At 42.4% G+C, this 24,815-nt stretch overlaps 1 protein-coding gene across 1 annotated transcript in view; it reads right to left on the bottom strand.

Moving 5' to 3' along the window:
• PLPPR5 (phospholipid phosphatase related 5) overlaps positions 1–24,584 on the bottom strand; it is a 93,512-nt gene extending 68,928 nt beyond the window's left edge. The window contains exon 1 of the mRNA XM_081948001.1: positions 23,828–24,584. Coding sequence (XP_081804127.1) covers positions 23,828–24,064 — 237 coding nt within the window. The 5' untranslated portion in view covers positions 24,065–24,584. The remainder of the gene's footprint in view (positions 1–23,827) is intronic.
• Positions 24,585–24,815: the final 231 nt, after the last annotated feature.

Genomic DNA, 24,815 nt, shown 5'->3' on the forward strand with positions numbered 1-24,815 from the left:
ATTAAGAAAATACAGTATCTCATTCACAGATCCACTCCCCTATATGCAAAGTTGTACAGCCAGTCACCTATGTGAGGTATCTCTGCATCAGAAGGTAACTCAATTCTCTTCACACTGGTTTGCCAATTTTAAGAAAAGCAGATGGCCATTTATGCAGAAACCTGATGGCATACAGAAGTGGTTCCCTTGACAGGAGAATGGAGTTGCAGGCTCCAACAAAATAATGAGACAGGAAGATTTAGGGAGATCTGTGTTTCTCTCTTCTCATTTCATTTAAGATAAGGATAACTGCATGCTTTGGTGGTAGAAAATCTGTCTTCCCATAGGGACACACACATCATTCCTCCAGAAATGATGGCAGGAAAAGTATACCTAACTCATAATTTATGTCTCTTGTCTGGATGGTGTAAGATAGACCATAGCCTCTAAAATGTGTTAATCAATACGAACTTTCAGCAATTGGTACATAACGAAAGGATAATAATTCATCAGCTCACACATATATTTAAACATTCCACAGCAAAAATACATCAGTTGCACTCAATTGTTTACACTGAGACTTTTATCTTTGGAGATTCTCAGTCATCCAGGTCATGGTTGTCCCAAAGATGCTTTATTCAAGAGGCAAATGGACTTCCTGGTTTTTCTTTTGAAGACCTTTCACTTCTCATCCAAGAAGCTTCTTCAGCTCTGAAGCTTCTTGCAAAGAAAAGGTTTTTTTTAAAAAAAATCTGCTTCATTATGATTCAAACTCTGATCTTGGGATAATGCTACAGGAATATTTAGGAGAAAATGGGATTCCCAGTAGCATGTGTATGCAACGGAGGTGGTATTCAGCAGGTTCTGACCAGTTCTGGAGAAACGATAGCGGAAATTTTGAGTAGTTCGAAGAACCGGTAAATACCATCTCTGACTGGCCCCACCCCCACCTATGCTCTGCCTCCCAAGTCCCAGCTGATCAGGAGGGAATGGAGATTTTACAGTATCTTTCTCCTGCCATGCCCACCAAGCCATGCCACACCCACCAAGCCAGGCTCACAGAATCGATAGTAAAAAAATTTGAATCCCACCACTGGTATGCAATGATCAATTTGGTGTCATAGGATGAGATTTGTGAACTAGACATTGTGTGTGGCAGTGGTGGGTTCCTGCTGGATCGCACCGGATCGCGCGCGCTCCCTTTCAGCGCTCCACCTGGCTTGCGCGCTCCCTTTCAGCGCTCCACCTGGCTCTCGCGCTCCCTTCCGGCGCTGAAACCGGAAGTACAGTCTTGCCCCGCCCCTGGCGAAGCAACGACGCCTGCCTGCGCTCCACCAGCTCGGCTGGGAACGGAGATGTTTCCTCAGCGGAGCGGAGCGCCTGAAAAGTCTTTTCAGGCGCTCCGCTCCGCTGAGGAAACATCTCCGTTCCCAGCCGAGCTGGTGGAGCGCAGACAGGCGTCGTTGCTTCGCCAGGGCCGGGCAAAACTGTACTTCCGGTTTCAGCGCCGGAAGGGAGCGCGAGAGCCAGGTGGAGCGCTGAAAGGGAGCGCGCAAGCCAGGTGGAGCGCTGAAAGGGAGCGCGCAAGCCAGGTGGAGCGCTGAAAGGGAGCGCGCAAGCCAGGTGGAGCGCTGAAAGGGAGCGCGCGCGATCCGGTGCGATCCGGGAGGAACCCACCACTGGTGTGTGGGATACTTGATGGAACTTTTCCAGGTCAACAAATCTACCATGGACCGGGATGCCCTACGCACAGTCACTCATGCGCTGGTGATGTCTCGCCTAGACTACTGTAATGCTCTCTACATGGGGCTTCCCTTGGGACGCGCCCGGAGGCTGCAGCTAGTCCAGAACGCGGCCGCGCGGGTTGTCATGGGGAGTTCTAGATACTCCCACGTAACACCACTCCTGCGCGAGCTGCACTGGCTGCCTGTGGTTTTCCAGGTGCGTTTCAAGGTTCTGATTACCATCTTTAAAGCGCTCCATGGCACAGGACCTAGTTACTTGCGGGATCGCATCCTCCCACATTCATCCCTGCGGCCAATCCGCTCTCACAGGGAGGGGCTTCTCCAGGTGCCGTCCACTAGGCAATGCCAGCGGGCGGCGCCAAGGAATAGGGCCTTCTCTGTGATGGGCCCAACCCTCTGGAATGACCTCCCCCCCCGACATTAGAACCACCACGGACTTCCGCTCCTTCCGACAAAAATTGAAGACTCACCTGTTTCGATTAGCTGGCCTGGCATAATTATAATTGTTACAACTGCTACCTCCTGGTAATATACTCTCAACTGGTATTTTAAGGGTATTGTTTTAAATCTAACTGATTTTAGGGCTTTTAGAGCCATATTCATATTCTTCTGTACAGTTCTTTTAATTTTTTAACCTCCTCCATATGTATATTTATGTATATTTATATTTATATTTATATTTGTATCTATTATCTGTTATTTATTTTTTTATTTATTTTATTTTCTTCGAATTTCTAGACCGCCCCCTCTCCCGAAAAGGACTCGGGGCGGTGTACAGTCCATACAGCAAACAACAAGTATCAAACACAATATAAATACAGATATAAATACACATAAGGAGGAGGTTAAAAATTTAAAAGAACTGTAAGGAAGAATATAAATATGGTTCTAAAAACCCTAAAATCAGTTAAGTTTAAAACCGTACCCTATAAATAACCAGGTAAAAATATGTTTCCAGGAGGTAACAGTTGTCACAATTATAATTATGCCAGGCCAGCTAATCGAAACAGGTGTGTCTTCAATTTTTGTCGGAAGGAGCGGAAGTCTGTGGTGGTTCTGATATCGGGGGGGAGGTCATTCCAGAGGGTTGGGCCCATCACAGAGAAGGCCCTACTCCTTGGCGCCGCCCGCTGGCATTGCCTAGTGGACGGCACCTGGAGAAGCCCCTCCCTGTGAGAGCGGATTGGCCGCAGGGATGTATGTGGGAGGATGCGATCCCGCAAGTAACTAGGTCCTGTGCCATGGAGCGCTTTAAAGATGGTAATCAAGACCTTGAAACGCACCCGAAAAACCACAGGTAGCCAGTGCAGCTCGCGCAGGAGTGGTGTTACATGGGAGTATCTAGAGCTCCCCATGACAACCCGCGCGGCCGAGTTCTGGACTAGCTGCAGTCTCCGGGCGCGTCCCAAGGAAAGCCCCATGTTATTTGCTGTGTGGACTGTACACCGCCCTGAGTCCTTTTTGGGAGAGGGGGCGGTCTAGAAGGGCGAAGAATAAATAAATAAATAAAATAAATAAATACCAAGAATTCATTTTTATTTTTGGTAGACTCTGCATATACTAGAAATTCATAGTTATGGTCAAAAGCATCTACAGCTTCTATTCTTTTATATTCAAGCATGGAAGGGGAAATTTGGTTCTTCAAAGAAGTTTCCTGTTTCTTATTTGTCCACTTAAAAAAAATCCCTATCGTCTTTTGGGAAGGTCAGGATTTCTCAGGGGACACTTTTACGATGGGAGAAATAATAAAGAAAGAAGAAGAAATATTAAGCAAATGCACTGATTCATAAGAAAAATCTTCAAGATCAAAAACAAATGCATCCAGTTTGCAAATCCAAATTGCTGATATTAATGGCACCTAGACATGCCGATTTTTTAAAAAGAATTTAAGAAAATCTCTGCCTCCTAATGTACATTAGTATACACTAGTATACACTCTGCGTAACAGAGTGAGCTCCCGTTACTTATCCCAGCTTCTGCCAACCTAGCAGTTTGAAAGCAAGTAAAAAATGCAAGTAGAAAAATAGGAACCACCTTTAGTGGGAAGGTAACAGTGTTTCGTGCATTTTTGGCATTTAGTCATGCCGGCCACATGATCACGGAGACGTCTTCGGACAGCGTTGGCTCTTCACCTTTGAAACAGAGATGAGCACTGCCCCCTAGAGTCGGGATAGGATCTCAGCCTGGATAGTATCTAGTGATCAAGATTATTTCTCTATTATGGTAGGTTAGGAATAAAATCATATTTTTGTGTTCTGTTGAAACGCCAGAAGTTACCTAATGTTTCCTTTTAGAAAAACAAATTTCTTTGGCAGACAATCTTCTCTTGCCTTGTGTTGCTTATATAAACACATCTCTTATTAGAGGACAAAAGTAATTTTTCTTTGCAAGGTGCTTGAAGCAAATGAACCCAAAAGAGATGGATGCTAACTAACATTGCTTGATATGCTATGCAAAACACCTCTTTCTTTGATATAAAAAACCCAAAAGTAAAAGAAAGGTCTTTATAATAATCATTCATAGCAAATGCAATCACTTCGGTAGTATAAAGTTGAATTGAACTAAATCAAGAGAATAATTTATTAAATTTAAATAATTTAATTTAATAATTTAAGTACTTCAATGAAGTACATTATAATTACTTCTCTGAATTATATATCTGGAGGACCACAATGAATCTCAGTACAATTACTAATATATGGCTAACCTCCCATTTTCTTTACAAGGATGCAGACTGATCAATTAAAAATGTACTGTATCATGGATATAATAACAACATATGATATGAAATCTTCTCATAGTATGTACACAGACTATATACTTTTATATATTTCTACAGTGTTTGGAACATGGTATTTTCAGATCTACAATTATTTGATGGAGCTTTATAAGAGCCAAAAGGCAAAAAAGAAAGTTCACTCAAACAGAGAGAACTATCCACAGCAACTTGGAAAAAACATGGCTGCTTCTTCCATGAATTTATGCTGTCATTTTGCAGATCTTGGGAAATTTATTCTAATATGCCCTATAGACCAGTGGTAGGATTCAATAATTTTTACTATTGGTTCTGTGGGTGTGGCTTGGTGAGGGCATGGAATGGCTTGGTGTGCGTGGAAGAGGAAGGATACTGTAAAATCTCCATTCCCTCCCCTCCAGGGGAAGGTTACTGCAAAATCCCCATTCCCTCCTAATCAGCTGGGGCTAGGGAGGCAGAGAATAGATGGGAGCAGGGCCAGTCACAGGTGGTATTTACCGGTTCTCCAAACTACCCAAAATTTCTGCTACCGGTTCTCCAGAACCGATCAGAACCACCTCTGCTATAGATTGAAAATCTCTAGTATGGGACGCCCCTCTCTTGGAAATTTAGAATTATTATTATCATAATTTTCAGAGAGAAATGTTATTAAGTATTATGGTAAGAATTATGGAAGTTTTAGGAATGTATAAAGTTGTGAAGGACTAACTTATAAAACTAGCTCATCCTTGTTCTGACTTCTAACCCGACACAATATAATGCTTCTGTTGGAAAGTTACATCTTAAATGTATACCAGAGAAGGAAGACACGAGAAATGGGCTATAAAAAGCAACAAAATAGCTGTCAGTATAAATTATGGTGCCCATTTGGCCTGCTTAATGATTGACATTTTAAAAACATTTCTGAAAATATTTGTCCAAATGAAAATTGACATGGCTTGAAAACAACACATTACATTGCTTAAAAATAATGGCTTGCTGGCAGAAACTTGTATCTTCCATTAATACATTTATCTTCTAGCATCTGAAAGTGTGAACACCTCCACTGAGATATTTTTATATGAACTGGCTTGAGCAACTATAAAATATTCTGCCTGATCATAGGCATCCATTCCTAACCACAAGGATGCCAAAATGATGAGTGGACATCATGATATCATATTGCAAACTCTACCCCTCATACCTGGCATTGCAATATTGTACACATGCATGTAAGAGATGGAATTGGTATCACAATGTTGAAATGCACGTTTTGCCACTTGTTCCCTTTGCCTGCTCCCACAGACACCTGTACTTTAGATCATTGTTTCACACAAGATAATCATCCTAATAGAATAGAAAAATGTCCAAGTGTGATAAACACACAAAAAGAATTCGTCTCTGGTGCAAAAGGTCTCAATGTACATGCAAAGCAATGAAGTAATAATAATGGTACTAATTAAGAGAACGTGGTGGGACAGACGAGAAGGTACAAGTAATCCTAAAATCATTTTTTTTTATTTCATGAAACATAACATTTCATGAAATAATATATTTTTCATATATTTTCAATATAATTATTTACACCAATGAGACTTCTGGGATACTCTTTGGTAGTGGGATTTTCAAGATACATAAAGATTGCAGTATAACTGTTATTGCATTTACAGCTTTCCTAACATGTAACAAAGCCCTCTTGTTTCATCAGCAGCCTTATCCTTTCCTATTCAGCCCTGCAGACTTGATTTTTATATCAGCTGTACAAGAAAAAGCAAATGCCAAGACTTTTTACAATGTAAATAGCAAATGCCAAGACTTTTTACAATGTAAATACAGTATGAAACTTGCACATGAGAATGGATTGCTTCTGCTTTTTTTTGGAACAACAGTTAACTTTAGAATTGCAATTTGCAAAGGATGGAACCAGTCTTGGAAAGTAATTTCCTTATATTCCTCGGCTGCCAAGCAAGCAGGTTCCTCCTTTTCCCCCTTGGAAATACAAACCGAGCCTTATGTACTTCAGCACTCATTACAGTGAAAGTTAACTATAATTCTTTCATTACACATACTATATAATGGCATTTGCTTGCTTTTAACACAGTATGATGGGTAAGCCAGGCTGCTAAAATTTATTAACTCGGGTTTACAGTTCAGTAGTAAATATGAATCAGGTTCGTGTCTAACAGATCATGATTAAAGTAAAACATGACTTAGAGCTATATGTGGACTCAAGCATCAATTTCAGAATGTGGCTTGAAAAGGATTTGCAGTCCAAAAAATATCATAATTGTGGTGGTGTCAGTATACTTATTGTGTTTAACGCTGCAAAGAGAATGGGGGGAAGAAATAATTAAACAAGGAAAGGAAAGGCGGGGGAATTCACAACCCAGAAACTAGGTTGTGATTTCCAAAACGATACTTCTTCCAGTTCCAACAGATTATCAAGCAACACACTATCTACTTAATAAATACTACTCAAAAGAGGCATTAACTGGAAAATCTAACCGCACCCTCAAAAAGTGAGTTAACACTTTCTAGCACAGGTTGTCCTCGATTTACAACTACAATTAAGCCCAAAACTTATGTCGCTAAGTGAGATCGCTGTTAAATGAAATTTGGCCCATTTTATGAACTTTCTTGCCATAGTTGTTAGGTGAGTCATTGCGGTTGTTAAATTGGTAACACGGTTCTTAAGTGAATCTGGTTTCCCCACTGACTTTGTCAGAAGGTCACAAAAGGTCTCACCCCAGGAGATTGCAACCGTCATAAACATGAGTCAGTTGTCAGCTGTCTGAATTTCAAACATGTGCCCATGGGGATGCTACAATGGTCGTAAGTGTGAAAAATGGTCTTAAGCCACTTTTTTCAATGCCATTGCAACTTCACATGGTCACTACATGAATTGTTGTAAATCGAGGACCACCTGTGCCATCTTAGATATTCTGAGCATATCCTTTAACAAGAAAATTATTGTTCCTTAACCAACCTTGCATAGATTATTAATAACCTTAATAGTTATTATTTCTTTGCATGTAAAGACTGAAGAGGGGTGCTCTTGAGCTTGGCTATTTTCTTGCAAACATTTCATTACCCATACTAGGTAACAACATCAGTGCCAGTCATGAAGACGTGCATGCAGAAGCAGGGTGGGAGAAGTGAAAAGGGCAAATTTTACTGTTTTGGCTGGGAGAAAAAAGTCTTCCATGATGGATTTCTCAGTTGCAAGGACTACAATGCTCTCCTTGAGCAACAATGGGTTTTTTTTTTCCTAGCCTAGTTTTTGGCCTAGAGAAATGTGCTATAAAATCACAAACAGTAATGGAATTGAAATGTGGAACGGCCAAACCACTAGGAAAATGCAGGCAAAGCAGATAATAGGAAGACCTGCCAATGGCTAATAGCATGGAAAATTGAAGAAAGAGACAGAGGGGCTACTTCTGGCTGCACAAGACCAAGCCTGAAGAACAAATGCATGCAAAGACACAATTGAGAAGACAGCAACAGACAGCAAATGCCGCCTCTGCAAAGAAGCTGAGGAAACAGTGGACTACCTAGATAGCTGCTGCAAGAAGATCCCACAGACTAACTACAAACACCAGCAACACCAAGTTGCAACAATGGTATTTTGGAATATCTGCAAGAAATATCATTTGTCTGCAAGCAAGAACTGATGGGACCACAAAATAGACGAAGTAATGGACAATGAAAAAGCTAAAATGCTCTGGAACATTAGAATTAAAACAGACATGCACTTGCTATATAACACACTAGACTTAACAACTGTCAGTAAGAAAGACAAAAAAGTCTGGATAATAGATGTGGCAGTTACCTGGAAACAACACAATAAACAATATAATCTCTCTTTGTTGATGCTTCCAAAAATATAGTAAGTTATATAATACTGGTCTAGAAGACCAGAAACACAGTCAGTGAATCAAAGAGTAAAATTCATAACGTAATGAAAGAATTCATTAACATAAATTCTGAAACAGAAGAAAATGTATTCCACCCCCTTCTACAATTGCTCTATTAAGGAAAGGCACCATTCAGAGGGATAGTATAATGTGTCAGGCCTGTAGCCGGTTCCTTTTGGGATCTTTGGCCTGCCACACTAATATTCTATTCTACTATGCTGTTTCGTTAGTGGGGAATTGGGAGGGGGAATAGTAGGAAGTAGAATGTGATGTTGTCAAAATAAAATTCCTTTCTAGAATCCAAGGTCATCCTTTGTCTCTACACCTCTGCACTTGACCGGAACTGGATGGGTGGAATTGCAAACATGGCAGTGGAAGATTGGGCCATATGATGGACTTGTGGGTGTGGGGGCAGGATCTTGAACTTTCAACTGGGTTGGGAAAACCAGGAAACTTTCTGATTCGGGTTTTCCCAGATGTGCCAACATGACTTTTAATAAATTGGAACTTTGAGCAATACTTTGCCTTGGACTCTGATTTAATTTTGGATGTTATTTGGAGCCCTGACATAATGCTTATACAAAACTTTATTTTTATTTCCAAGATGTATTTTGAAAATGATTCCAAATAAGTTGATAAGGCATCCAAAGGAAAGGACCACATAGGTAATGCTCAGAGGTGAGTTGCTGCCGGTTTGGCCCGGATCACGCGAACCAGTAGTCACGGCGTCGGGAGGCTCCGCCCAACTGCCTGGACGCTTCTGCGCACGTGCAGAAGTGCCGTGCATGAGCGTGAGTGCGTCCACTAACTAAGCGGTAATAAAAATAATAGAAACCCACCACTGGTAATGCTAATATCTAAAGAGAAGACAACAATATTGATTCTTAGGAGAAATGAAATCTCGCTTTATGATCTTTATATTACTGACATCACTTTGAAAGCCATCCTGTTTGTTGTATTAGTCAAATAATTATCCAAACCCTGAAAGCTACAACATTTAGAAATCCTAAACATCCTGAAGACTTCATAGAGCTAAAACACTGATCTATAAAATCTGTTTTACATGAATCTGTCCAGGCAAGGAAAACTGTGTATACTCAGTTAATGCACACTGTAATCAACTGTTCATTATCTCAACAGAAAACAATGATTGCTTCAAATAAAACATAATCACAACTGTTTTAAGCAATGTTGATGGAATGTGAAATACAGTACGAGGGTGTAAGTTTTGGCAGCTAAATAATACAGACACACAACCGAAGCGTATTGTCTGCCATCTGAAAGGAAAACCTTCTCTAAACAGAAGTGATAGATAAGTGCTCGCACGAGCAATGACCGTGTGTATGCACTTCGTTTGAGTGAGCTGCAGGCACAAGTGCCTGCCACTCATGTGGAACCATACCCTGCCCCCCCCTCCCCACTAGTCCCCAAAGGTTGTGTTAGACAACATTGCCCATAATTTCCAACCTGCAGAGCCAAATAGAAAGATTTTGCTTAGGAAGTATGAAAACAACTGGAAGATACCAACTTGGGGAATAATCCAATAGGGAAAGTGAAAGCGACTATAAATATAAATCCCACAAATCATTTATTTCCTCTTCAGTGTTCAGCTTCAGTTGCTGCTATTTTACTTGCAAATGCTAGACAGCTCCATCCAAGATTTCAGAAACAAGAAAAGCAGTGGTGGGTTTCTGCCGGTTCGCACCGACTCGGGAGAACCAGATGGTGAAAGTTACCGATCCGGTGAGAGGAGGTTCGACCAGTGGACCCGGAAGTAACTTCCGGAACGCCTACCCCGGCCCTGTCGTTCGCGCCCACCCGCCTGTCCGCACTATCCTAGCCCACTTCGGTGTCAAGTCCAATACCTGGGTGGAGGTGGTGAACTGAGAAGCATGGAGAGGTCCAGCAGCACAATCCACCAGACAGCAGCAGCAACCTCAGGAGTTTTCTCCTGGATTCCCCTCTGTCCTCCGATCTCCCAAAGTTCTTTCCCCAACGAGTGATAGCTTTCTACTGGATTCCCCTCTGTCTTGCCTCCTCCGATCTCCCAAGGTTCTTTCCCTAGCATGCGATAGCTTTCTACTGGATTCCCCTCTGCCTTGCCTCCTCCGATCTCCCAAGGTTCTTTCCCCAGCGTGCGATAGCTTTCTACTGGATTCCCCTGTCTTGCCTCCTCCGATCTCCCAAGGTTCTTTCCCCAGCGTTCGATAGCTTTCTACTGGATTCCCCTCTGTCTTGCCTCCTCCAATCTCCCAAGGTTTTCCCCAGCGTGCGATAGCTTTCTACTGGATTCCCCTCTGTGTTGCCTCCTCCGAACTCCCAAGGTTCTTTCCCCAACGTGCGATAGCTTTCTACTGGATTCCTCTCTGTCCTGCCTTCTCCGATCTCTCTAATTTAATCCTCCAGTTGTCTATTTTGGGAGGTTTTCTCCTCTCCCCCCCCTTCATAGGAGTCCCAAAAAGTTTTGCCACATGGCTTGGGGGGGGGGGTGTGGTCATGTGCCCGAGTGTGCATGAGTGATGTCAAGTTGGCCATACCCGCCCGGTCACATGACTGCCAACCCACGGCCACAAAATAGGCCACACCCACAGAATAGGTTCTAAAAAAAATTGAAACCCACCACTGAAGCAAAGATTTAAAATACTCAATGTCGTGGTATAAGTAGTATTTTACTTATGACCACAATTAGGAACGCAACTTGTGTTGCTAAGGAAGCTTCCATGTTTGCAACCTTTTTTCCCATGGCTGTTAAGCAAATCATAGTCACTAAGCAAATGTCACTTTCTCTATTGACTTTGCCTGTAAGAAACCAGCTGATAAGGTGCAAATGGCAATCACAGGACCCTGCAACACGGCAATCATCCTAAATTCACGTTGATTACCAAGCACTCAAATTTTGATCACATGACCATGTGGATGCAATCACTAAATACAAGGAGCAGCCTATGGAGATTCTCGGTCATCCAGGTAATGGTTGTCCTAAAGATGCTTTCTCAAGAGGCAAATGGACTTTCTGGTTTTCCTTTGAAGACGTTTCACTTCTCATCCAAGAAGCTTCTTCAACACCTTTGGGACAAGGAACAGTCATAACTCACTGTTTTCAGTGCTGTTGTAACTTCCAACAATTGCTAAAAGAATGGTTGTATGTTGAGGATTCCAGCTATAGAGTCTCTTGTCAGGTTTTGGGCCAACCAGATAATTGTTACCTCTTTCAATGCATACTTTTCTATTTTATTTTCTACTGCACTACATCCCTATATGAGCACTTAATAAGTCATCAATATCAACATGTCCTGGGATACTTCGATAGCCATTGTATTTCTCAGCTTCTCTCTCTTTCAACCTACTCCCACCTCACCCAAATTTTGTGCTTAAAATTCTCATCCTCCTGCAAACCTTGTGATTTCCTCTGATTTCTCAACCTCTCCCTGATGTACCTGCAGGTGTTCTTGTAACGGCACTCACTCCTCAACTTAAGAGAATGAGGGAACATCTACGATCAAACTTTCAATTTCTTTCTCTTAGTTTAATTTCTTTTCAAAACAGCTGCAGGTAAAGACGGATTCCCTCTGAGGAGATAAGAGAAGTTTAATTTTTCATCCATAATAGATGAATGCGGCTTCCAAATTGCAGTTTATTCCAGTAAAAAGAACTACCAGCATATGTGGGTTGGTTTTTTTTTATGTTGGGAGCAGCAGCACAGCATGGAGAGAAATACAAACAATACTTGAAAACCATTCATGTTTGATTGGCTGCAAATTATCTCATCTTGGGGAGGGAGTTATTTCATTACAGAATAAGAGTTGGAAGGGACCCTGGAGGTCCTCTAGTTCAACCCACTGCTCAAGCAGGAGACTCTATACCAGTGATGGCTAACCTTTTTGGGATGGTGTGCCAAAAGCAGGGGCAGCGCAGGGGGGTTGTGTGCGGGCATTCCCACACGCATAATGCTATGCACGCGACCCATGTGCATGCACATGCTATCCCCCCAGCATGCATGCACGACCCCCACGCACGCAAACACATGCGACCGACGTGACACACACACATACCCGCTTTTGGTGCGCTTTTTCCGCCCTCCCCAGGCTCCAGGGGCTAGGAGCCTGGGGAGGGTGAAAAACAGCCTCCCTCAACCCCCGGAGGCCCTCCAGAGACTTCAGGAGCCTGAAGCCTCCAGAGGGCGAAAAACAGCCCTACGAACAACCTGGAACTTTGGGAACAGTGACTTCTGGTTTGTCCATAGGGCCATTTTTCACCCTCCGGAGCTTTCAAGAAAGCCTCCGGAAGGCTCCGGAGGGTGAAAAATAGCCCTAGGGGCAATCTGGAAGTGACTTCCGGTTTGCTTGTAGGGCGATTTTTTTGCCCTTCAGAGCCTTCAGGGAAGCCTCCTGAAAGCTCCAGAGGGCGAAAAACGGTCCTACGAGCAAACCGGAAGTCCGTTCCCGAACTTCCGGTTTGCCTGTAGAGCTGGTTTTTCGCACTCTGGAGGCTTCAAGGAAGCTTCCCTGAAGGCCTGCTCGAATGCCCTAACAAATCGCTCCGTGTGCCACCTGTGGCATGCTTGCCATAGGTCTGCCATCACAGCCCAATACCATTCCAGACAAGTGACTGTCCAGTCTTTTCCACTGATTAATTGTTTTCACTGTCAGGAAATTTCTTAGTTATAGATTGCTTATCTCCTTGATTAGTTTTCACCCATTGCTTCTTGTCCTGCCTTCTGGTGATTTGGAAAACAGGTTGACTCCCTCTTCTTTGTGACAGCCCCTCAAATATCTTTTATCCTCCAGCCCCCTGGATCATGTTTGTTGTTCTTTTCTGCACTCTTTCCAGAGTCTCTTTTTTTGTACATGGTGACCCAAACTGGATGCAGTATTCTAAGTTTCTTCAAATGCAAATATCCAGGTCCCTCAATCAAAATCTCTAAACTGTCTCCAATCCATATTCTCTAACAGGTCCTACTCAACTGAATTATATAAACTACTCTCTCACATATTTCACAGCAACAATGCTGTTTGGAAGATACAGTATTTGCAGAAGTTTGGCATGGAGATTTTAATGCAAGTGCTTTTTCCTCCCTCCTGCACATACTGAACAAAAGCATGACAGTGAATAACACTTCTTTAGAATTGGTTTATGTCCATGACAGGAATAGAAATACTGATAATTTTAGCTAAGGTATTGAAGATTTAAGGAAAAAATGCTCTGCATTCTTGTTTTAAGTTTAGGGGTTGTCACCAAGAGCTACTAACCTTGTACGTGCCAATAGGTACACTAATTCCTACATAGTAACAAATAACAGTTTAAAAAAAAACTGCAATATTTTACCAAGACTCCATTTAATGGCTTTGCGGCATCAGATGGGCTAATAATTATTTCGTGTATTTTGGCTGCTATTAGCAGCTTTGAGTTTAGTGGAATATAAATTCCATTAAATACAAATTAACTAAATAAATTTGCCTTTTACAGTACTTAAGATAAAATAATTGCTCACAAATTGATTCAGTTTTGAAATCTAATGACCATACAAATATAAGAATCTTGCCAGATAAAAGTAAAAGATAATCCACCACATTCATCTATGCTGTGCCCATTCAGTTTGCCTCTGATACATTCTACATTAGGACTTAGAGGCTGTACACCATCCTATTATGTTGCCTAAAGTCAATATATACTAGAAGACATAAAAGTACTGTATGTATTAATTATGGAATGGAGCAAAACCCAAGCAAATACACTGTCAAATACACTGTTTCAGAAGTTTAACATGCCATCGGCCACAATTAGGTAGGACAGACCAGGAAATTAACTCCACCAGAAGGCTAAAATTCGTTTTATTGAGAATGGTTGCAATAGTAGAATTTTGCAAGTCTGATTGTGCTACACCACCTCCCCTTATACTCCAATGAATCTGGAAGGTGTCTGTCTGAGCCATTTCCAAATGTTATCACGTTTTGGATTTTTTTTAAAAAATGCTTCAGCCCTTTCCTACATATCAGTTCCTGTGTATCTCTGTCAAAGTCATCTTCTTTACCCTGTACAGATTATGACAGAATGTCACCAGGACTGAGCTTCTTTCTTAGATAGGATTGGACTCTGGGGTTCTAAAGACAGAGGAGGAATGCAATCAAGGAAAAAGGAAAGCAAGACTACGGAGGGATGTGTTTGCTTTGGTTCACTTAGATTATGCGCTAACTATGGCCAATCTCAAAACAGCTAAATATTTCAAACCTGGGAGTACCTGCCTGGAAAAAAACTAAGATGTTCCAGGACTATAGATCACAGGTAATCTTCTACTATATAGGGACATAGCGGCTCAGTGGCTAAGATGCTGTGCTTGTCGATCAGAAAAGTTGGCCGTTCGGTGGTTCAAATCCCTAGCGCCGCGTAACGGAGTGAGCTGCCGTTACTTGTCTTCAGCTTTGAAACGGAGATGAGCACTGCCCCCTAGAGTCTGGAACGACTAGCACATATGTGCGAGAGGAACCTTTACCTTTAATCTTCAACTTACAACAGTGCATTTAGTGAACGTTCAAAGTTACAACAGCACTGAAAAGAGTGACTTATGATCATTTTTCACACTTATGACAGATGCAGGATCCTCATCGTCATGTGATCAAAATTCAGATACTTGGAAAGTGGCTCATATTTATGATGGTCGCAGAGTCCACAGGGAATCCAGATTCACTTAACAAACGTATTACTAATTTGACAAGTACAGTGATTCATTTAACAACCGTGGCAAGAAAGGTCATCAAAGGGGGCAAAACTCACTTAACAAATGTCTCACTTAGTAACAAAAATGTTGGGCTCAATTATAGTTGTACATTGAAGACTACCTGTACATTGGAAATAAGAAGAAAAAACACGGCAGTGAGTAAACCACTTCTGCAATAATATTACATAAATCTGTTAGTAAAACCAGACTGCTTCTTCATCAACCAAGGTCTCCTTTCCTAAACCTAATGTAATTGGGTTACCAGTCTAGAATTCAAAAATTAAGATCACAGTTTTTTTTTAAAAAAAAACAACAGTGTGGCATATTTTCGTGTGCCTAAACTCAGTCACAAAGCCACAAATGTTAACCAAGCTACTTAGTACACCTAAGGTCATGGAGTAATTGTAAAAAAATTATCTAATAGACTTCTAGAGTTGCTAAACTAACCCCACTTTCATTGTTGGCCAATCGTATCTTTCATTGATAGCCAAGGTCACCAGGACTGCTGTGAGCATGGCTGACTCCAGGGAAAGCATATGTGTGATGTCACCATATCAATATTGCAACATATGCACTTACATTAAACGCCAGAACACAAAGTGGAAACAGTCACTGTGCACCACTATTTTCCTGAGGATGCCGCTATTTTTTCTGCACACTCTGACTGAACTCCACTGTCCATAGCAGACCTGGACACAGTACGGTCCCTGAACCACATCCAGCCCTCTGAGTGTCCCTGTCTAACTTACGTGAGGTCAACCAGATATTAGAAATCAAATGTAATGAAGTGTGTTGGTTCGGCCCTCCAAAACAGCCCCGGTTTCTTGTGCGTCCCCTTGGCAAAATTATTTACCCACTCCTGGTTTATAGCACAGAATTCAGGGAAAATATTTTCATCCAGAAAAAGCAATACCAGATGAAAGCTTTTCCCATTCATACCTAAGAAATAAATTTCTTTCTTATCTCCTGTTAGCATCTCTAATTCAGGCTGCGGGCTACCGTCTTGATGTTTCTACCAAGATACAAAAGTGATTCTCAGCCATTCCTCATCAAATATACAAGCTTTTCCTTCTGTTTTTTAATTTCCAAATAGGGCAATGCCAGATTAGATTTTAAACAATACAACAAACACAGTCAGTCTTAATCTTGATAAATCTTGAAAAACGCACGTGCATGAATATACATTGTACTCAAATGAGCTTTCTAAACCATGACTGTGCTCGTGGGTTGACAGCCTGCTCACCAGGGGAGGGTGCAGTGGTGGGTTTCTGCTGGTCTGCACCGGTTCGGGCGAGCCGGTTGGTCAATGAACCCGGATGTATGTTCCTGCCCTGCCCCTGTCACTCACTCACTCGCTCGCTCACCCCCCCACCCATTCAGAAGCTGCTCCATTGCTAAACCAAGCCGCACGCCTATCCATCAAAAACAGCACTGAGTGGGGTGGGGAATCCTCCCTTTCCTCCTCTCAGTGATCTTTTGCGAAGGGAAACAGCTCTGAGAGGGGGAAAAGCCTCCCATCGAAAACAGCGCTGAGTGGGGTGGGGAATCCTCCCTTTCCTCCTCTCAGTGATCTTTTGTGAACGGAAACAGCTCTGAGAGGGGGAAAAGCCTCCCATCGAAAAAAGCGCTGAGTGGGGTGGGGAATCCTCCCTTTCCTCCTCTCAGTGATCTTTTGCGAAGGGCGGCTTCTCAAAATGGGACGCCCCCATCTCTTTGCACCCCTCAATCCATCTCTCTCTCTCCCTCTGCCCTCCCCCAATGGCTCAGCGTGAAAAACCTGGGAGAACAGTGCAGAGGAAAAGTAGGAGGAAGGAAAGGGGGGAGGAAGAGAGAGAAAGAGTGACTAACAAAGGGGGGAAGTTGGGAGACGCTCCCTCTAAATACTGATGCCCTCTGCTTTTGGGGGGAAAGGCAGCGATCTCAGGAGGGGAAAGGAGAGGAGGGTCCTTGGTGAAGCTCTACCCCCTATCCCAGTTAAGCCAGCTCTGTTTGGGACCCAGCCTTTCTAACTTCATTTGGGATCTTCTAACATCCCTCTCCCACTCGGTCACATGGCCAGCAAGCCACTCTCACCCGGTCACATGGCCAGCAAGCCACTCCTACCCAGTCACATGGCCTTCAAGCCACTTCCACAAAGCAGGCCACACCCACAGAGTAAGTTCCAAAAAATTTTGAAACACACCACTGGGAGGGTGCCATATTATTATCATTGTCGCCATATTTTTTTACTGCTGCCACCCATTTCTGATGGATAAAGTAAGATTAAACACAGTGGACTGCATGTTAAATAAGGGACACTGGAGACCAAATAACTTAGGTGAGGAAAAAGGAGATGAAGTGTAACAAAAAAATGTTTGTCAAATTATGTACATAATCAAGTTTTAAAATGCTCCCTTTTGTTATGTAACTATTCCAGTTTCTGTTTCAGATGCTCAATCAACAACAAGGCCATGTTCATACTGGATGAGACTTAACATGCCTCACCTAGTTGTCTCTTTCTTCTCCCAGGGTGAACATGAAAGATGCTTACTCTGGATGTGACTTTACATTGGTCTTCTAGTTCCAGAACCATTATGTCCTCCACTGGAATTCATCCATCATCCCTCCCATGGCCTACCCACCTTCACATGCAATAAATGATGATAAATACATTGGTCATTGATCTATCTGGCCAAACTGGGTGTGCTCAGAAGGTATTTGCATACTGCACACATTCTGGTCAGTAGCAAATCACAATGTCGAGAGAGATCAGTGGTCTTGATCTTGCTTCAGGTATCTTACATATAAATTACTTCCTTCATTTTTTATTTTAAGGGAAAATTTAGGAAGTGATATGGGGAAGATTTATGACAGGTGAGTCATAGTAGATAGATGAAAAGGTGAGTTTTGGCAGATCATGTTTATGCACATGCTCTACTGTTCTTCAATTCAAAACAAGGAGTGTAAATCTATTTTAAATTAAATGTGAATCTATTTCTATAAATAGACTGGGGATTCATTTTCTTCCTCTCTGTCCAGATTTTCTTCTGATGGAATCTCAGAGGCAATTTGATTTTTGTTCTGCTGGAATACAACCAACTCCAAAGGGACATTCTTGGTGGAACTAGTTCATTCTGAGCTCCAAAAGGTATTTCATTCAGTTTTTTAATAACTACGCAATATTTTTTTTTAGATCTGTGCTCTTTTATGTTCTTCACCTGCACATGCAGTTATCTCATTTTTATTATTTTTATGACAAGTGATGTGTTTCTACTACAAATCCTAGTAAGAAAGCATATATTTCAAACTCCTACTTCAATTGCACCACTAGTCAATTCATGTATGCTATATGACTTTATATTCACAGCAGATAATGTTCTGTGTTTATTAGCATGTGGTTACATATCAGCACAAGTGGTGATTGGTGTCTAGTTAACATAACAATGAAGTAGATAAATGACTGACATAAAAACAATGGTCATTCATCAAACCCAAACTGGAATGAGATATTAAGTGGTGTCAATCTTAGGGGCTTATACTGCTTAACATTTTTATTAATGATGTGGATGAAGAAAAGGGGAAAACATTTATCAAATTTGCAAAGTGACACAAGATTGGGTTGAGTAGCAAATAAACTAGAAGACAAAAATAAAATTCAGAACCCTGTTGTAAGATTACAGAAATTGATCCAATATAACAGAGTGGAGTTTAATAAAGACAAATGAAAAATTTGTCACTTGGGAAACAGTTCAAGGGCACAGGTATAAAGGATGTCTGGCTTGGGAGTAGTACTTGTGTAAAAGACCTGGAATTGTAACCAGATAAAACTGAACAGGCAACATCAACAGAATTATGGTTTCTCAAGCATAGAAAGAGATTTGACACACAAAGGAACAATCAGTTCTATTTCATTCTGAATTGGTCTGAACCCTCATCAATTATTGTGTCCAGTTCCAGGCATTATATTGTATGAAGAGGTCAGAGAAATCGAGAGCGCTTCAGAGAAGGGCAACAAATCCCCCCCCCCCCATCCAATAAGTTCTACATAGACTAAATAAACTGGAACTGACAACGATAGCTCTCTCCAAATAACTGAAATATATCTGATACCTAGTCAAGGTAAGCTGGCCAAGTATTGGACAGGAAACAATAGATTTAAGTTAAGGAAGGCAGATTCTAGTTCAATCTTGGAAAGAGCTTCTAACTCTCAGACGAGTTTGACAGTGGAAACAATTACTCAAGGAAGTTGTGGGCAGTGGCTAGACACTTATCTGTCAATGATAGTTTAATCTGGATCCGCGCACTGAATAGATTGAACTCAGGGGCTAAACCACTCCTTCCAAGTCTGTTATTTGAAATGCATATAAAAACTCCAGACAGAATTCTGCCTTTGGATCAAACAGGCATTCTACCTGTGCTGCTTTTACTAGTATAAATAAGAACATTCACAACATTTAATTGCTTTCTGCTGTGATCAGTCTGGGATTCCAACCAAACTTCCAGCCTAAGGCAAAGACAAATTGACATTCCCTCCCTCATTCTACTTATGGAAGCTGATTAGAGAATCCAGACTGGCAGGATGTCATGTAATTGTCAGTCTTTCCCCATTCAAAAATAAATAAATATAAATAGGAGGAACAGCTAGAAGTTAGAGCCAGAGGATTGCTTCTGCTAGCACCTGCTACCTAATGATGGTGCTTCATGCAGGCTTGCTGGCCAATAAACATAAGATAGAACTCTGCTAGGCAGAGTAGTAGGAGGCTTGGTACTTTGGGCAGAGAAACACCAGGAAGAGACTTAGCCGTAACCCTCACAGTGTTCTTAATGCAATTCTTTACCATTTCTGTCCTTTATTTTTTGGGGGGAAGACTAAGCTTGGGGCAAAAGGCTAAACTTGAGAAGTGTATTTTGTTGGAGCTACCGGTAAATTTCAATTGTCTCTGCAATGGTCCATTTCAGTAGACCCTGAAAGAATCACAGTGCAGAGCAAGGCAGGTAACCTTGGGAGGTGGAAGGGCTAAGGACTGTCTTTTTATCTTTTCCAGAAGACAAGACAATGGCATCAGTGGGTGTCTCTGATTTTATTTTTCTCCTTCAGAGGTGATTTTACTTCTATAGGTTATACTGTCAAAGTCTTTATCCAGATTCTCGAAGAGATATAAATCCCATGAAAATAAGGGTTAAGTGGACTTAAAGTCTATTTCTGATCTTTGAACATGAATTACCCTTACCGATGTGAGCATCCAAGCAAACTCACTGGCTGTCAACAAAATTATAGATATCTACTAACAGTTCATTACTTCCTGAGGGAAAGAAGTTTGGCCACTTTGTCTTCTCCAGGAATGAGTACAGATTCTGTATATACAGTGACTGGCTCTAGAGAACAAAATTGGATAACTCCATGGCTTCTTCCTTCCTTCCCGCTATCAGAACTTGTAGCAGATAAATGTATTGTAAATATAAATGAATCAGTTGGCACCAAAAGGAATACTTTGAGAGAGCATACTTCAAATTATATAATCTATTGCATTTCAAGCTCCTCTGGACTGCTGATCATATTAATTATGGAAGCTCTTTCAAAGCAATTTCATTGTATTCATAATCCTCTTCAGAGAGAACAATCTGTTAATATATACTAGCCATAAATAATGTAGCTTCCTATTTGCAATCTAACATTTCAGGGGATAAATAAAAAAAGTATTTTAATGGCCATTTTAAAATAATATTGCCAGAGCAGCGGGCTATTAATATTTCACTTGGCCACAAATCTTCATAAAAATTAATATCTTGTATCTTTGGAAATAGCCTGCCAGCAACGGTGTTTAGGATGTAATGATTTAACCTTGTGAATGGAACTGATTAATAAGAAACTCTTCTCTGTGCTTCTTTCTTCTCTTCTGTTGCGAACACTCCCTGGGCCTGAGTTCCAGGGGGATCATCTCTATGGTCAAAAAGAACAATCCATATAAAAAGCAGGTGGGTGGAAGCAGACTCAGCTATGAAATAATGAAGAATGTTCAGCTATATGGGAAGCATTTATCTGTAGTTAAGGCAATGTTTGTCAGCCATTTTGAATCCAGATTAAACACATGAAGAGATTGGTGCAAATGATCATGGGTACACAGATTAACTATTCAGCATTCTGTTCCCACAGCAGCCAAGCAAATCCTACAAGAAACCCACAAGTAGGACAAGAATACAAGAGCACTCTTCCATTCATGTTCCCTAGCAACTGGTACTTACAGATATACCAGAGGCAATCTATAGCCACAGTGACTAGATGAGCTGAGACGTAATGTTGCTGAGAAAATCTGTGTGTTGGGGATAGTAATCTAGAGACACAAAACATATATCTGTAACCTTGTCTTAAAGCCATGCTTTAAGCCATAACATTTTTTTGACATCTCCTTCTTCCAGTTGACACCTAGGTGATGCAACCACACCCACAAATCTAGTGTGAATTAGTGACCATGTTGGGACTGGAGGAGGTTATGTATCAAAATCTGGACTCGGGAAGTAAAGAATAACCACTGTAAACATTCTCTGGATTTTATTTTCCCCTAAATGCACATGTCTAAATAATTGTGATTACTAAGAAGCAGTAATAGCATACTGCTTCCCTTTTCTGTCTATTGGCTCACCCTAGGAACCATCCAGGCAGAAAGCCATTTTTTTATGTTGCCTTGTTATATTTGTGTTGCATTTGTGCTGATAAATAAAGGGAGACTAGTATAGATCTATTTCAAGGTACTTAGCTCTCATCAGCTGGCCATACCCTTACTGGGAATTGAACCTGGCTAGCTGATGAGAGGTAAATAGCTTGATGGCTAGCTGATGAGAGGTAAATAGCTTGAAATAGATCTATACTAGTCTCTTTATTTATCAGCACAAATGCAACATGTGTGTGTGTGTGTGTGTGTGTGTTTATGTATATATAATAAAGAAATAACATAAAGAACATAAAGAAGACACATCACCCTCTATACAATTCAATCAATTCTGCAGCAGGGTGTTTATCAACAATGGAATTGTCTAGAGAAACAAGATTAATTTGATATATGTTAGGAAAGACAAAACACATTTCTAAGTTTCTATTTGCTAATATGCTTTTTTAAAGGCCCACATGTGTCAGAACCAAGACATCTTTAAATGATCCTCTTCATATTCTCCTTATGCTAACAAACATAAGCAAGAAACTATATGTACCCATCCTTAAGACATCATAAGACCAAACTGTAATTGATAAAAATATATGATATGCCTATGTGCAAATATGGGTGTGATCGTTTACAGCAATGGGAAAGAGGCATTGGTTTTCTGTTTTCCCAGACATGGATGTATATTATAACAAAATATTGTAATATGAACTGATTTTTATCCCAGAACAAGCTAAACATTCTGTCCAACAGGAGATACCATAATATACAATGGGAAGAAAAACTACCAGCTCAGCTTCAAATACTTTATCGTTAGGGCATAAGTGGCTTTATGGCTTTAAATCAATGTGAAGGGCTCCAGAATGTGATAACCAATGAGATTTCTAGCATAGCCTTGCTGGCATGATTTGTCTGTCAGAAATTCATAAGACAGTGTGTTTATAAAACTGCACATTCCAAATTATCTTTTTCCATTTTTCTTGCCTTAAATTTATTGCTGGCAGGGAGAATCCCAGCAGCATCATTTTATCAGTGTCTTGCACATCTAAGCGTGTGTGTGCATTTGTGTCTAAATATAACCCACTTTGAATGGTCACACCCTCCCCTTTTTGTTCATGGCTTCAATATGCTGAGGGACTATTAAATGCTTTTGTCTAATGACATTACAACTTGTACCCTGAGCTTTTTCAAGACAGATGCTCCTTGATCATTCATTTTCCTGGGAAGCCAGCTGAATGCCATTCAACAGCCTATTCGTGTATCTTTTAAAAGATACCCCGCAAAACCCCACATTGAGATTTTTGCCTATACCTCACCTTCTGCCACCCCCTAACCATACAGAAAGGGCTGAAGCAGGAGTAAGAAAAATGCCTATTCCCTTCTCCTTTGACCATCAGAAGCTGACAAGCTTGTCATTTATGCTAGCAGAAATATTTGCTACACATCACCAGAAATTGCCTGCTCATCTGTGACTAACCAATGCACTGAACAAAATAAAGATGCAATGAAAAATAGCATTTTAAAAAAAAAATTAAAAAAAAATTCAGTGCTGTGTCTTCCCAAAACCAGTGCTGCCTGCTTCAGGAAAAGGGGAGGGGGCTGAGGATACTAGCGATCTTTAGAAAATGGCTCTTCTAGCTGAAGCAAATCCAGAAAAGGCTCCCACCACCACTCTGGCAATTTAGCCGGGAATCCCAAAATAGGCTGAGATGGGCAATCCCGGGATATGGAAAAAGCAAACGGGGCTGATAACAGGCAGGGGGGAAGGTCTTGCAAATGGGAGATAATGCACAACTAAACCAAGGGGGGGGGGGAATCAGCCCAGGCGTATATATGGATGAACCCCGCTGGTTTAAAACCGGGCCAGGACAGATTATACCTTGAAAGATATATACATATGCATATATGGTTGTGTAGAGGCCTTTTTTCTTTCTATCTTGCTAACCCGGCTCGGGATACCTGCGCCGCCTCGGGGAGACTTAGCAACAAGTTGAGCCAACTTGAAAGGCGGAAAGCAACACTTTAGAAGCGGTGATGGAGAAAGGGGAGAGCGGGCGGAAAAGGAAGGGAGGGAGGCCGGTCAGCTCGCTCGCAAAGATGCTTACCACCAAGACTGGCACCCCCGCCGCCAGCGAGTAGAGGAGCACGGGGGGCACCGCGCTGCCCTCCTCCGGGCCCGGGTAAGGCTTGCGGTAGGCGCTCTCGTAGCAGAAGAAGCCCTGCAGGTTGACCGTGAAGGTGTCGGTGTACTCGAAGTAATAAGCCAGCATCACGGTCCCTGCCATGATCACCATCTGGAAGTAAAGCATTCTGGTAGGAAGAGGAGGAGAGGGCACTGGCATGTACTCCGGCGGCCGCGGCAGCCCCCCTCCCCGGCTGCGCGCTCCGCCCGCTTCCCGGCGGCATCCACCGGGGAAGGGGGCGGCGGCTAGTCCCAGGCAGCGGCGGCGACGACGGTAGCGGCGACGGCAGCTAGAGGAAAAGCAGAAGGAGGAGGAGGAGGAGCACCGGGCGTACAACCAAGTCCCCGGGAAGGGGAGAGGGCCGTCCGCTCGCTGGGACCGGCAGCACGTGGAGCGGCAGCCCGGCCCAGGACAGCTGCCCTCGGAATGAAAGCGAGCACGTGCCCGGCCGCTGGCAGCAACCCCACCCCCGCGCCGCTCGAAGGAAGGAGGGGGCTGCCCGCGTTGCAAAACTCCGCCGGGTTTTTAGACGCGTTCCCGGCGCAGCGAGCGTGAGAAGGCGGAGAGAGCCAACGGCGAGGCGCCAGCCCGCTCAGAGGTTCCCGCTCGAGCCTCCTCTCAATGGGACTTTTGAGGTTGGGGGGGAGGATGGCTCGGGTGCCGCCGCCTTAGCGCGGCACCGCCGAGGACGTAGAGACTGTCGTGGCTTCCAAGCTGCGAAATCGCCTCCCTGCAAGGAGAGTCGGGCGCTCTCAAGAAATCAGGAAAAAAGCGAGGGGGAGGGGAGAGAGATTCCGGCTGATCCTGAGATTGCAGACCCAGCAACTCTTCAAGGGCAATCGGGTTTTTTGTGTTTTTGTCCCCTCAGGAGGTGGCGAGGATTCGCCGCCGGCTTCTGCAAAGTTCCTGG

This window comes from Natrix helvetica, assembly GCF_964273705.1.
Source record: "Natrix helvetica genome assembly, chromosome: 3".
In the NCBI taxonomy this organism is placed as follows: domain Eukaryota; kingdom Metazoa; phylum Chordata; class Lepidosauria; order Squamata; family Natricidae; genus Natrix; species Natrix helvetica.